This window comes from Acanthopagrus latus, chromosome 3 (assembly GCF_904848185.1).
Source record: "Acanthopagrus latus isolate v.2019 chromosome 3, fAcaLat1.1, whole genome shotgun sequence".
Lineage (NCBI taxonomy): Eukaryota > Metazoa > Chordata > Actinopteri > Spariformes > Sparidae > Acanthopagrus > Acanthopagrus latus.
In genome coordinates this window covers 18267430-18281784 of record NC_051041.1, presented here as the reverse complement: position 1 = coordinate 18281784, position 14355 = coordinate 18267430, and the positions used below count along the sequence as shown (strand labels likewise).

Below are 14355 nucleotides of genomic sequence, written 5' to 3'. Positions count from 1 at the left end.
CTTGTTCTGCGCTGCAACAGTAAGGAGGGCCGACTGGAATCAGACCCCATCAAACATTAATACCGGCGCTGAATCCGAATCAGCTCATTGGCATTCTGTAGTGAGAGGGGATTCAAGAGCATCTGTTGCTGTCATCAGGCGCTGTAGTGACCAAAATCACAGTGTAACAGCAATGAAAACCATGTGCATTTTAAGTAGCGTGTGTCATTAAAGTCTGGAGAAGGCAGCCAGGGAGGAGGGACTGCAATAGCTGCAGGCTAGAAAGTCATAATTCAAAGGATTGATCGGTTTAGAGCTCTGACATACATACATGGCTGCAGTGGACAGCTAACGGGGAATTAGCAAGATAGATAACTCCAGAGCCCCAATGGAAAAGTGTGTCAGATATAATAGAGCACTGTACACAATGTATGTCTGCTCCATGCTGCTGGGGTCAGGGCACAGTCAATGGAATCACAGCACACATCCTGCTCATGGGTTTGTTTTAATTTCGCTGGAGGTCGGGGCAGGTTGGGTATTAAAGCAGGAGGAGGGGGAGTGTGTGTACAGTACAGGATAGGTGTGTGTGTGTGTGTGCGTGTGTGCACTCCCCCTTGGGAATGCTGAGCAATCCCCACGAGGGACGGAGGAGGAAACGACTGCATTCATAACTGATATCTCTCTCTGCTGAACACAACAGGTCGGATGTGTAGAATTTAATAATTTCTTTATTATAATATAATATAATCTTGTGCTATAACCTTATACAGGTCTTAATGCACTCCAGAGTGATTAATTGCCACCAATAAAAAACATTCTGAATCAGGCAGTGTGTGTGTGTGTGTGTATGTGTACAGGCCCATCCCTCATCTTTAATATCGCCTTGATCCCACTCTGAGCAGCTCATGCATACATTACATCAACACGGGCAGGCTGGCAGCAGTGAGCCATTCAATCTGCTTATTTGCTGTTTGGGGAAACAGGGACGTGCCGACACTCATGTTTTCTCAGTTAGATGTAGTTAAGAGTCACAGGATGGCAATTTAGACAAGTTTCAGTGAAAGGAGCGCGTGAGAGCCTTTTCATGAGAGAGTCTCTTTTTCAATCGCTCATTAATCTGTTGAATTATTTATGTATTATCTGCTAGCAGGGGGTGGGTGGGAGGTTACTGCTGACAGCCTGAGAAATCAGAGCGAAGATTACTCTGTTGCATCCTGCTGCTGGCAGCCAGTTATATATTCAGAGCTTTAACGGGAGTAAACGTAGTGATAACGACAAAACCATAAAATGTGTGACATGGTGACACAGAGTGATGTCACGGAATCAAAGGTGAGGCTACTCACGAGGCGTTTCAGGCACGGAGTTATCTGAGACAGGAGCCTCCACTGGTGCAGACTTTGACATTTTCAACTTTCAACATGCACGAGAACCTGAACAGCACTGAAGAGAAGGGAAAGAAAAAAGCGTAGTACTGCTCCTTTAAAGACAAAATACTAAATGCATTAGACATGAGTCATTAGACTAATCCTAACCAAAGTAACAAAGTACATTCACTCATTTGAGGTACTTGTAATCATTTTACTTTGCTTAACACCTTTTCATGTCGTCGTTTACTCCATCCGGATCAGCTACAAGGGTAGAATGCTTCTTTCACAATAATACACAATTTAATAACCTGAAACTTTCTGCAGAAATGGAATGTTTCATTTTGATGAACTGTGTAATTCTCATCATTTGATTTAGCAGACAGATGGTCTTGTTCTTCTTTGGTTTCTCTTCGGGCTCTGTTCTGTGCAGGTAAGTCTTCCTCCTTGGATTGTGTCGGCTCCACCTGCAGACGCACTTCTAGCTGGGTCTCCTCTGTTTCCCGTCTTCTGATGGGGATGTTGAGGCTGGAAGGAGTCGTATCTCTGGGCCTGGTGGATGCAGTAGGCTCTGTAACTCTGTGGTGTCAGGCAGCATCGCAGCGTGACTATGATTGGCTGGCACAGTTCTTATTAAACTGTATTAGTTATATGCACAATGCCTTCGACCAGGCCGTGATATATTGACTTGGGATGATTTCACACACACAAACTCACACCAAGACACACACTGGAGGCAGCTCCAGCTCAGCTTCACCCGTTTGCCTTTATCACAAACTCCCCGTCAGCTGAAAATATGCTCCAGTCAGCAGAGCCGTGAGCCCTACAGCAGCAGAATAGCTTATTGCTGTCTCTTTGTCGCTGTATTCCTCTTCTTGTGGTCCCACCGGGTGCTCAACATCTAATGAATACGTATTGAATAGCTTACTCACTCATTGTCATCTGTGCACTACCACACTTTCCTCTCTTTAGTGTGCCTGCGAGCTGGTTTTACTGGATGGATTTAGATATCTGGCTTTATTTGTTTCAATGACGTCAAGTTACATTCTGAGAAAACAGAAGAGCAGCAGAATTACAAACTACCTCTTATTTCCAAGTGAGTCTAAAGATATAAACACCCATTTACACTTGCTGAGTATGTTTCAGTAAAATGTTGGCTTGTATTCCGACACCCTCTCCAGGACGAGTTGTGCAATTACAACCTTTACAAATGCAGCTCAGCTGATCTGAGGAAATTTAATTACCATCCCTCTGAGCATTCAGTGAAATACATTTAGGTAAAATGACCAACCTGCAAGACACTCGATAATTTAAAAAGAAACTGCACTTTATATGAGAAAGACACAATCTACAATATGTAGTGTGTATTGTGTAGCTGTACATTAAACATACTTTGCCTGTACCCTAAAATCTGTGATGTAACCAAAGCTAATCTCTGTGCTAAATCAATCTGAAGTATCTCAACTCTCGTCACACCTTAAAAACAAGTACAATGACTCTGGTTTACTCAGAGGAGTCAGAAGAAAATCTTTACTTCGTATAAATTGTCTCTATTTCAAAAATCTTGCAACTTCTCCCACCGCATTAAACCACCAGCATGTCAGCGGGGGGAGGCTTCAGAGGGATCTGGCCCAGAGTGAACCTCTTAGCCTTGAACTGATTCAGTTCGTCTGGAGTCAGTTTGTCCTCAGATGAAAACAGACTGTCTGATGCTCCGCCGGCTGACCCGGCTCCTGCTGCAGTCGGAGCAGCGGCTGTCCCGAATCCACCACTCGTCTGTCCAAAAATACTGCCGCTTCCTGCCGGAGCAGATGCTGTTGACCCGAAGCCGCTCCCGAATCCTCCTCCTGTGCTGCTCGCTGTTGAGGTGAAACTGAACCCTGAGGCGGAGCCAAATCCAGAAGGGGCTGCTGGCGTGCTGGAGGTCGGAGCACTGAAGGAGAAAGAAGATGCTGTCGAGGAACCGAACCCAGAGGGAGGCTGTGTAGGAGCTGCTGAGGCGCTGCCGAAACCTGTTGAGGATGGTGCTGCTGGTGCTGAGGAACCAAATCCACCACCTGCAGAAGCAAAGCTGAAAGAGCTGGCTTGGGCTGGTGCTGGAGCCCCAAAGCCTATGAAAGGCAAAAAGATGGCTCAATGGATCAGCATGTCCAAAAAAGAAAAACTATGATAAATGATTTGACTGGAAATGGATAAACAGCTAGCCGGGCTCTGTCCAAATTGGTACATTCATTTTAATCTCAAAGTGCTGAACTACTAGGAGGAATCAGTAATACTGAATGTTCACCTTTGCTTCCAAAGCTCGATGTAGAGGATCCAAATCCAGCCGCTGTCGTTGAACCAAAGCCACTTGAAGGTGCCTGAGGTGCCGGGTTGTTCAACTCTGCAAGCTGCAAGGAAAATACACATCATACCACTTTCACTGTATTTATCAAAAAGTCCTCCATAAAAATAAATGGAGACAGTTATACGTTATGTGTGTGTCTTACCACAGCTGTGCGTGTGGATGGATTCATGACTTTCAGTTCCTGGATTCTGCTTCTCCACTGGCTGAGCAACTGATTGATGCCATTTATCTGAATACATGAGACAGAAGTTTTTACTTACTATTCATAAAATCCAGCATTTTAAAACATTTTAACAAACAACACACACTTATTCAACATCTGGTGGTTCCTGTTCAAACAGACAGTTTTATTATTAACGTAATCCTTGAAATCGTCCTATAATCACATATTTACCTTTAACCAGAAAGTCTTTCTGACTGGCCAGAAGACAAATGTTAGAAACGACATACATGAGCAACACTGCACTTACGTAGCCCTGCACATCTCCTGAAGCTCTAGTGTTGTAATACTCCAGCCTGAGCTCCTCTGGAGAGAGATCAGTGAAACCTAGAGACAAGAAATATCAAACATACTCAAGTCTAGTGTCGCTGTGTTTGGTATATTACACACAAAATGTACATCTCGGGATGTGATGACAATTAACCACAAAAATCATGTAACTAAATGCATATTTGATACAGACCAGATAAAGACGCCTTGGAGTTAGAATAACAGGAGAAGCCCCACTGTCCCGAACTCTCCCAAATGTCCATGTCCATCTGAATTATCTCCCTGGGTGACCATGAGACATACATCACATCAATTAAGTCCAAATGACTACATTCATTTTAATGCTGCATAAAAAAATGTTTGTAAAAATGGCAGACTCACAGTTTTTTGTCATCATCTTCATCACCAGCTGGCCCCTGATGTCCTCCTCCTCTTCCTCCTCTATCAAAGGTGCTCGGAGAATTAAGCGCTGAAAATCTGTTTTGACTGGAGAAGCTGAATTCAGAGGACTTCACGTTATCTCTTCTCCCTCCACCTCCACCTCCTCCTCGGCCCCAGTCATTCCCTCCACCTCCACCACCTCGACCCCAGTCATCACTTCCATGCGAGGAGAAGGATGGCGGCTGGATGTAGGCTCCTTTTTGCTGAGAGGGATTCACCCAAACTCTGTTTCCAAACCCTGAAACATCCAACATGCACAAACTATCAGTCAACAAAAAGGGTCGGTGCTTAACAATTACATCATTCTGCTACACCTATAACAGCTTTTAGCCCATTAACTTAGTAGAATGCTATGATGATGTTTTGCTGTGATGCTCCAGAAATGCGTTGTGGACTTTTAAAACTTCCCTCAACTTCTTAAATCTGCAGGGATAATTCACCTTTGGGTAATGTTAAACTTCTTAAAATAAAGATATTTTTCGAAAAGTACTCTTGCTCAATGTGACTGCTCTTAGATTTCCCCTGAGATGTACTTGTTGATGCATCACCAGTGTGCATCTGTATGTCTGTAGTGAGCTCATTGTTCCCTTTCGAAAAAAAAAGACATTTTAATCTTAACGAGGCTCTTAGATGGTTAAATAACGAGTATACAGGTTCATACAAAGTTTCTAGAGGTTATTAATGCAGCCAACAATGTTTTCTGGCTGATGGTGATTATAATAAATTCACCTGACAAAGTATTAGATACACAAAAACACAGTTTCTACAGTTCTGTCTGTTGTTACAGGTCAGTTGAGATTATATTCAAACGAATACAAGCTTACGTCACCGCCACAGTTCTGCCTGTTAGTTAGCCCGGGTTAGCTCAGGTTAGCTAGTTAGCGCAGGAGACCGACCTCCCTGTTGTTACAGACAGACTGGACTTTCAGGAGGAGCTATGTGAAGTTTATTTCAGATTGACAGTACCTCCTCCTCCTCCTCCTCTGGGCTGCTGCTGCTGAGAGGAGCGGCTGTTGTAGTTGCTGCTGTAGCTGTTGTTGTAGCCTCCACCTCCTCCTCCTCCTCCTCCTCCTCCTCTGTTTCCTCCCCTCGGGTGCTCGTTCCAGCACTTTTCGCCGTAACGACACCGGCCCTGGAGGAAGAAGTTACACACCGGCATGTCTACACGTTGCTACGCAGTGTCTTCCTCTGTGGCTCCCGCTCGGCAGTGTTTTCATGCGACAACAGAAGGAAGAGCTCGTGTCGCAGGAGATCTACGTCATCAGTTACTGGGCAACAGCGCCCTCGCGTGGCGGCCGAGTTAGCTTGTAGCATGTCAACGTCCCATCTGGCAGAACGGGGTTCATGTTTACACTGTTAGATAAATGTAAACTACTTGAAGAAGAATAATCTGATTTAAAAGATCATCCCGTAAATATTTTGAAATTGCTCAGCTACCAGACATTACTAACATCAGCTCTGAGCTAGATTAAGGACACACACACACACACACACACACACACACACACACACACACACACACACACACACACACACACACACTGGTGTTTGTAATTATTCTGCTTGATCAGATTTCTTAAATTGAGTTTAACTACGCTGGATGTTTCCTGAGGTTCACCAGACTCTTCCCCCACATCTGTCTGCTTATTTGTGGAGATACGTCTTGTTAGCATGGCCGGACTAACCTGTTAGGGAACCCTGGGGCAAATAATCCCCAGCGGCTTTGTTATGACTACCCCAGGTTTCCATTGTGTTCATTACTTTGTTATGATTTGATTTGACACATCTTTATCGCATATTGTTAATCATGTGACAAAATATACATTTAAGTAGAAGTACAATTTGTAGCCATGGGATACTTGCCCTCTTTGCTAGGTTGGTATGCTAAGTGCACCAAACATAATGCTATGTGACTACAGGAGATAACAGTAGGCTAATAGGCAAATAGGCAAAGGTTTAGGTTGTCCCACCCTCTCAACAAGTGAGCAAACATTTTCAGAGGTGTGGATCTTTCATGGCAGCTGAACACACACACACACACACACACTGTACTGGCATGTGCAAACCTGTGTGGCTGTACAAGAGCGTATCGCACACACACCTTCGTACAGACCTGAGTCTGGTATGTCTTTTGACAACATCAGACAAATGCTGTTGGATCGCAGTCATGGGAATATAAATCTTTAAAAAAAATGGGCACAGATTTTCAATAAAATGGTATTCATTGGAAGTTTAATGGTTTACATTACAAAGTAAACATTTTCCTTCAAGAACTCCAAGAAATTATGGAATTTTTTTATTTTGCGCATGCAGTATAAAACGCTTAATTTGCATTGCAAAATTACACAATTTGACAGAAGAAATGAAACAGACATAAAAGCAATTGTTTTATCAAAATGCAATAATATGAAATAAAGCAAAACATTTCTAATGGACAATAAATTAGGACATTAAGAGATAGTGAACGGAAAGTTTCTGTAAGGCAGCTTCATAAAACTGCATAGATAATGTAAAAAAAACACAATCTAAATAGCACAACAACAATACTGTAGTTCCACATGATATAGCATAACAAGTGTTAGTTTACTTCATAAATAAAGCATGTTTCTGATTTAAGAACAGTAGCAGCAATAAAATGCATGCTCACTTGAAATAAACAAATCTGATATTTGTTGTTAATTAAAAACTTCATGACCTTGGGGGACGATGAAACTTTATCTATATATATATATATATATATATATATATATATATATATATATATATATATATATATATAAAATAAAACATACAATATATATTTGTATTATATTAAGATAATAATTATATATATATATACACATTTTTTTACAAAAATATGAAGTGCTTGCTAAGTAATAAAATATCTTTAGGAAAACACATGTAGAGAAATCCAATGTTGTAACAAACAATATGAAAAAATAAATGATAATAGCACTTAGCTTAGTTCAAATAAGCTTGACAATAAAGAAAGAAACAGAAAGAATATAATCCACTGAAAAAGAAATAGTGCACATGCAGACGTTATTACTTCGTCAGCCCTTTGCTCAGCAAGGACAATCCATGTACGCTGAGACGGAGGACCAATGAGGGAACTCCTGTGGTGCATTCTGTCGTCATCCACAGTCTGTCGCCGTCTCTCGTCAGCTTCACATCGATGGAGGTGAGCACCTGTTCTGCCTGTTGGAGGACTCGGCTGTCCTGCAGCAGGACCGCAGGACACTGGACCGGCTCGCTGCTGTCTGTCAGGCTGCACACCTGGTGAGGTAGACGGATGGATTGACAAATAGGATCTCATTGCAAAGTCTCAGTTTAAAGGTTTAAGTTGTAATTCTCTCAAACAAATTGTCTGACGTTTTGGGAAATACTGCATGCATATTCTCTTTGCCCTAGAGAGTGAGAGATGCTTGTGTTTGCGTTGAAGATGACACTACAGTGGAGCCATCAGCATGCTAGCTGACAGTAGCTTAGCATAAAGACTGGAACCAGGTGGAAATAGCTGGCTCAGCTGCCGCTGTGGCTTCAAGAAAGTTACCAAAAATGTGGGTTTTTGTACAAACTAAACTAAACTAGATATATTTTGGTCAATGAGTGAGCTTTAGAAATGCTGGTTGGTGGATTTGTTTACCTTCAGACCAAGCAAAGCTAGCTGTTCCCCCCTTTATGCTAAGCTAGGCTAATCAGCTGCTGGGTGAAGTACTGTATTAATATTTTTTTCTAGAAGTTAACAGTTTGTTCACTGACTGAGTCAAATAAATAAGTCATAATAATGATAATTTAAACTAATGCAACAGTCAACAGTGTGAGAATGTGCAGTAAAATGAGTAAACCAACCAGTGTGTCGAAGGTCTCCAGAAAGTCAGGACAGCTTCCGCTCAACAAGTTTAGAGTCTCATCAGGCAACTCTACAGAAAACATTAAAACACACAAAATGAGTAAACTTTGGAAAAGGTTTTCTTTGTTCAGCTCTGGAGGATGTTTCTGTCCTTCAACCTCACCTTCCATGGCACTGACCAACAGGTGAGCTGCACTGATGTGTGCAGGAGTGTCACTCGGGTTGTCCTCTGCAGGACCGCCGCTGCAGAGATGGTTCACTGTGGCTAACACTGGTTTTCTCTGACTCTCTGATAATTCCTCCTGCCAAACCAGCGTTTCACCAAAACACATGTCCTCCAGCTAACAGAGACATCACAGGGAGGAAGGAAACATTCAAAACAACAGATTTTTGCCCCAGTATTTAAAAGAAATGCACAGTGTTTATCGGCGACTGTGTCGGTGTGTGTTGGTGTCTGCGTCATGTCGCTCACCACACACTGCAGATATGAGAGAGCAGTTCTGTCCTTCAGGGTCTCTTGGAGCTCCTTGAATAAGGCGTGTCTTGTTGGCTGGGAGAGCTCTGCCAGGAGAGAGAGGTCTGTCTTCTGTGATCCTGCACAAGACCGACATACAGCAAATGAGACTTTTAACTGAAGCAACTCCTGAATTATTGCAGATTTTTATTTCATTTGACCACCCAGGATCCATAAAGCTTTATGTTACTGTACATCATCATCATCATCATGTAAAATGTACAATATTCTGCCTCTGGTGGAGGTAGACATAAAGCAGGTCAGTGAAAACTCATGTAAGGTCAAAGTTCCTCAAAAGTTTTACTTAATAGTGGCACTTCCTACCACTGCTGGTCAGCTAATACTTCAGAAAAAACAACTTGTGAAAGTGTTGAAACGACGAATCAATGAATTCTGTTTGTGTCTGAAAGAAAAGGGAACTGCTGTCAGCCCGAATGTTTCTCTGTTTTCTTTCACTTCCTTGTCAAAGACAATACTGTCAGATACGTTGTACGTTATTAATAAGTAACTGGTAAAATGTACAATTGAATGGACACGCACCATTATGCGCCACGCTGTGAGAGACTGTCTCTGGACTCTTCTTCCCATTGCACTTGCCGTCCATCACATCCAAGGACTCGTGGGATGGCATGGGTAGTATAGTGGAGTCCGACTCGATGCCTCCTGTTGTGCCAGGCTGTAGGCAGACATCTGAAAATACACACAACATCATGGATGAACACACAGAGGACGAAGGGCACTGACAGTATAAACAACTGAGGTGCACAAGCTCATAGTTAATACAAAATCAAACCTCAAACCAAACATACCGAACATCATTCTGTAGGTTGTAAAATTAATGAACTGTTTTTACTATCCAGTGAGGATGTTCGCCTAACCGCCTCGTTTTACTTCTCTATTTTACTCTCTGTTGAAGATATCGGCAATTTCATCCATTTTTCATGCACAATATTTGAGATTCAAAGCTGAACCGTGACGTTTCTTTCTGACGTTTGATCGTGTTTCTAGTTAGTGAGAAAAACAAGGAAAGGAGAAGCGACACTGGGTTTCACACACTGGGACATTTCTTTGCCAGCAGAGACACACAACGACACACACAAAGACAGAAGCCCATCCTCAAACACACTCACCGAAGCTTCCATCCTTATTAATCTCCAGCTCCCGGACGCTGTACGCAATGACCGTACCAGAAGGGATCTCCAAGGAAACATTGCTGTCCACCTCGATGTTGTTGCTGTCCTTCACGCACACCTGAGAATACACGTACAGACACGATGTTACAACAACTGTTGAATAATGTTGAATGATGTTAACTATTTTTTGATGTTACCAGAAATGATCACACACACACTCACAGAGTTCCCCAGAAAGTTCTTTAGCGCTAACATGCCCCCAAAGCTGCACTGCTCCTTTTTCCTCAGGCTGATGGTGCACGAGCTGGTGGTGAAGATCCTCTCCTTCACCACCGCCAGCAGCTCAGCTCGCTTCTGCAGCTGCTTCACCAGCTTGTGCTGCATGTCCACCTGCCTGATCCAAACAGATGCTGGCCGTGTCAGTCAGTAACAGTGATGATTGATAACGAACAGATCATCGAGAAACACAGTAAGATGACACTATTGATGGAGGTGATTAAGTATCGTAATGCAACTTGTCTGACGTCTGATTACACTGATAGCGTTCGTGTCATCAATATTGAACTCATCAGCCTGTCACCCTCTGCTATGTGCAAAATATTACAAAAATAACTATTCATACCTGCCCTTGGAGTCACGCAGCAGCTTATTCAGATCAAGCTCCTCCTTCTTCAGCGTGCCAAAACATGATTGGAGCTTGGTGGAGCCCTGCCCCTCCAGCGTTAGGTTTACAGCGCCGGCCTCAGTGTCCAGCTTCCCAGAGAGCGCATCGCCGTACGTGCCCTTATAGGTCACAAAATCTTTCTCAGACACTCCTGAAAAGACACGTGTTGTAAGCATATGTATGGGAGCTAGATCGACATTGTTTGCAAAACCAGTTGGTGACAATCCATTACCCAGTATAAATACTGAAGACACATGTCCAACAAGCAACTTTAGCAATCTGTTTGTCGTACAAAACACTCGCTGGCATGGAAATAAAATATCACATTCACACAATTTGAGCAAATTCTTTCTCCTTGCATGGTTTGAACGGTCTGCATGTCCACACCTACACACCTGGAACGAGCACCTCGTCGCCCTGCAACAAGTGGCTGAGGGTGAAATCTGTTGGTTGGTACTTGGGCTTCTGCCAGAACCAGTTGCAGTTGCGCTTTACGACCAGCGCCATGAGAACCAGTTTGTGCGAGTCATTTATCCGAGACACGTGGATGAGACTTCCGTCGTGGTCGATCTCATGGATGAATTTGGCAGTGGCTTTGGAAAACATGGCCTCAGCAGACGAGGACTGCAGACAGCTGGAACAGAGAGAGAGAGACGCTTAAGGCCTCAATTTGACCTCGTTTTGGAAGAGCACAGAGGAGAAATGCTTTTATTGAAACCACTGCTGGTGATTTCCAGTTCGTATTCTCCCCCCGTTTTCCCCTCTGCACAAAGTTTGCCCCGGTTTGAGTGTGTGCATGTAGACATGATGTAACCTCACACGACTTTGAGTTGTCAGTGACTCACTGGACTTGAAGGAAGTCCCCCTCCTTGTGGTAATATTTTAGTGTGACCACAAAGTAATGCATTCAGATGCCTATACACAACCCCCTGACTTGATAATTCTGCTGGCTCGGCTTTCATACCTTAAATATTTAAAGTAATGAGGCGTGATGGGGATCTGTGCAGCGAGGGACGAGAGGGGAGGAAGAACAGAGGAAATTGTGGGCTGTTAGTTTGAGAAATGTTAAGAGATAAACATGAGAAGGTGTCGTTGGCTGGAGCACCGTCCTCTGGATCATTCCCCCCCGAACACCAACAAGACATCTCAGCGTGTTGAGTCACTTTTTCTAAATTATTCAACAGCTGACGTAACGTCAGCGGGACCTTTCTCTCACCTTAAACTCTATTCCAAAAGCTCGAGTATGCTGCTTCTAAATATTTAATGTTTCTTTTGTTTAGTGTGAGGTGGACCAGGGAAACAAGGAGGACAGGATAGCTTCTTGTTTAAAGGGGCGTCGTGTGGTCTTATTATTTACAGTATTAAAAGTTGTCATTTGTGAGGAAAGTTGATTTTGGACCGCCCCGTCCTGCCAACCTGAAGCCTCAGTCAGTTTTTCGTAAAGTTGGGATTGAGACTTAAAAATCAGATGTTCCTACAAATATAACCACTAATGAGGTAACAGGACAAACATAGACACAGAATAAACGAGCTGTTCTCAGGGGACAAGAAGGTGAAGCTAGGAATGGCAGGGTCCGCCACATGTAAACAAAGTGAAACAGTATGAAACTGTGAAATTGTTTGTTCAGTCTTGTTTCTTTATTTCGTTTGGTTCTTTCTTTCTCTTCTAAAACTACATGATGCACCTTTAATCCCCTCTGAGGATAACGTGAGCTCGAGGAAACACTCTGAGGTCGCGTTTGTGAAATTGAACTTAAGCCCATGACAGAATAAAGTTTCAAGGAGAGAATCACGGACCTGTGTTTCCCAGAGATAAATGAGTGCGCATGGTGTTGCGCCCCCACAACATTCCTGTCCCGTGTCAACAGTTTACACACAGCCGCACGTGTGCCAGCGCGCGTGTGTTTCCCGGCAGTCCACTTCACTAATAGAAGCAGGCTGCAGGAGCTGCGCGTGCGTCTGCTCGATGACCTCAACGTGAGCCTGGAAGGAGCGCATGACTCGGATTATCCATGGAAAATCGGAAAAAATCTGATCCCGCCTGTAAGAATCGTAACAACCCGACCGCGTTCATCTCACGTGTATCTCACGCAGACGACTCTGACTTCATGTAAACGAACTTACCTTAAAACAGCTTTTAGAAAAAACTCGTCAAGTTCGGGTGTCTGCGTCGTCGTCCGTCATGCGTAAAAGTGGACCAAAGATGTCCAAACGCGGGCAGAAACAGTCCCGTGTCTTCACGTCGGTGTGTTTATACACAAGTAATGACAGCTGCGTTCAGTCAGAGCTGAGGCTGAATGGTGGGACGAGGTTTGACTGTAGCTGTCCTCTTCTCAGAGGAGGAGAGAGACCGCCTACTCCCACCCTCACTGCACAGTTGATTCTAGCATATGAGCTCAGGAATGTGTGTGTGTGAGTGTGTGTGTGGTGTAGTATAGTGTATTTGAGGACATGAGCAGACTTGCCCATTTCTTCTTTTCCATTTAACTCAAAATGAAAGTTGTGCCTTATCAGTCCATCCATTCAGTTCTGTTGCGTGCCTACCTGACAGTAGTGGTTTTCAAACTAGCTCACCTGGGTTGTGACACTCTGCTGCCAGATTCACCACATCCTTTCTAATTGAGACCACCTGCTGTGAAGTGTAAACACAATTTCAAACTTTTTTTTTTTCCCATGAGAACAACAAAGCAGTTCTGCACCGCTTGAATGTTGGCAGTAAGTGTCACAGAGATAGAGAGAGAAGAAATCACACAAATAGCGGATTAATCAGCAGCCTGCGTGCATTGCCTGCACACCGAGCAGTACCAGGTGTGAACCTGATGGTGAAAGTGTGTCAACCACTCTGTCAAAAACCTCACTTAGTTTCTTAAAATGTGTGGAAATCCCCTTTACATTAGGGGAAAACCTCAGTGCTGTTGTCAGAGGACGGGGTTATGTGAAAGAGTGGGTGTGTTATGGTTTGTGACATGCTCGTAAGTGGTGATAAGTAGTAACCTTGCAGAGGCTGACGGGGAGTTGTCCCTCAGATGTGGAGATAACACTCCTCCGTCCCCCTGAGCTATAAATAAACAAAGGAGCACACATGTAGTCATCGCTGGTTGCTCAAGGGCCCGTGGCCACTGGCAGCAGTAGTGGACGAACTGAAGTCCAAGAAGCAGCTAGCTACTCGCCGCGTCGTACGAATGGAGAGCAACACCAACACGACTCTGATGGTCCAAGCTCGCAGTGTGGACAGACACAGCTAATACAACTGCGAGCTGCACAGTTAACTGAGCTTTCAGCCACAGTTAGCAGCAGTTAGCGGTTACCCTGGTGATATGCTGGCCCCTATTTGTTTGGAGTACATTTCTCACATATTGCACAAAAGTCACGTTACGGCACGGCACCACAGTTTAGTTTGTTGAAGCTAATGAATGCCCAAGAGAACATGTTGCCTGTTTCAGCATCGACCTCTACATGTTCCATCTTGTGTTGTATTATTGTTATTTATTCATTATTAAAACAACACCATGTATTATAGTCAGTGGATATTCAGAATAGTAATACAGAGCGAGCCAACTTTCTAGTGAT

The 14355-nt window shown here is 43.7% G+C and overlaps 3 protein-coding genes across 6 annotated transcripts in view; all 3 read right to left on the bottom strand.

Moving 5' to 3' along the window:
* rims3 (regulating synaptic membrane exocytosis 3) overlaps window positions 1-2201 on the bottom strand; it is a 40763-nt gene extending 38562 nt beyond the window's left edge. For both annotated transcript variants that reach the window (XM_037092045.1, XM_037092048.1), the window contains exon 1: window positions 1323-2201. The gene's annotated coding sequence lies outside the window, so the exon portion shown is untranslated. The remainder of the gene's footprint in view (window positions 1-1322) is intronic.
* A 639-nt stretch (window positions 2202-2840) lies between these two features.
* Window positions 2841-5860, bottom strand: nup42 (nucleoporin 42). 2 transcript variants are annotated; one of them, XM_037091984.1, is made up of 7 exons: window positions 5588-5860; window positions 4562-4859; window positions 4374-4462; window positions 4161-4237; window positions 3833-3919; window positions 3631-3733; window positions 2841-3454 (listed from the first exon to the last, which is right to left on the bottom strand). In XM_037091984.1, the coding sequence occupies exons 1-7, from the start codon at window positions 5778-5780 to the stop codon at window positions 2928-2930; spliced, it is 1374 nt and encodes a 457-aa protein (XP_036947879.1). In that variant the 5' UTR covers window positions 5781-5860; the 3' UTR covers window positions 2841-2927. The 2 variants fall into 2 exon arrangements, with proteins under 2 accessions (XP_036947879.1, XP_036947880.1); XM_037091985.1 differs by having other exon boundaries at window positions 5672-5859.
* A 1568-nt stretch (window positions 5861-7428) lies between these two features.
* On the bottom strand, window positions 7429-14354 carry LOC119015947 (gasdermin-E-like). 2 transcript variants are annotated; one of them, XM_037091976.1, is made up of 10 exons: window positions 12583-12896; window positions 11181-11419; window positions 10744-10936; window positions 10344-10515; window positions 10119-10239; window positions 9529-9678; window positions 8947-9068; window positions 8638-8815; window positions 8474-8544; window positions 7429-7897 (listed from the first exon to the last, which is right to left on the bottom strand). In XM_037091976.1, exons 2-10 carry the CDS (start codon window positions 11389-11391, stop codon window positions 7667-7669), a joined length of 1449 nt encoding a protein of 482 aa, XP_036947871.1. In that variant the 5' UTR covers window positions 11392-11419; window positions 12583-12896; the 3' UTR covers window positions 7429-7666. The 2 variants fall into 2 exon arrangements, with proteins under 2 accessions (XP_036947871.1, XP_036947870.1); XM_037091975.1 differs by lacking the exon at window positions 12583-12896 and adding an exon at window positions 12910-14354 and having other exon boundaries at window positions 7432-7897.
* Between the last annotated feature and the right edge of the window lies 1 nt (window position 14355).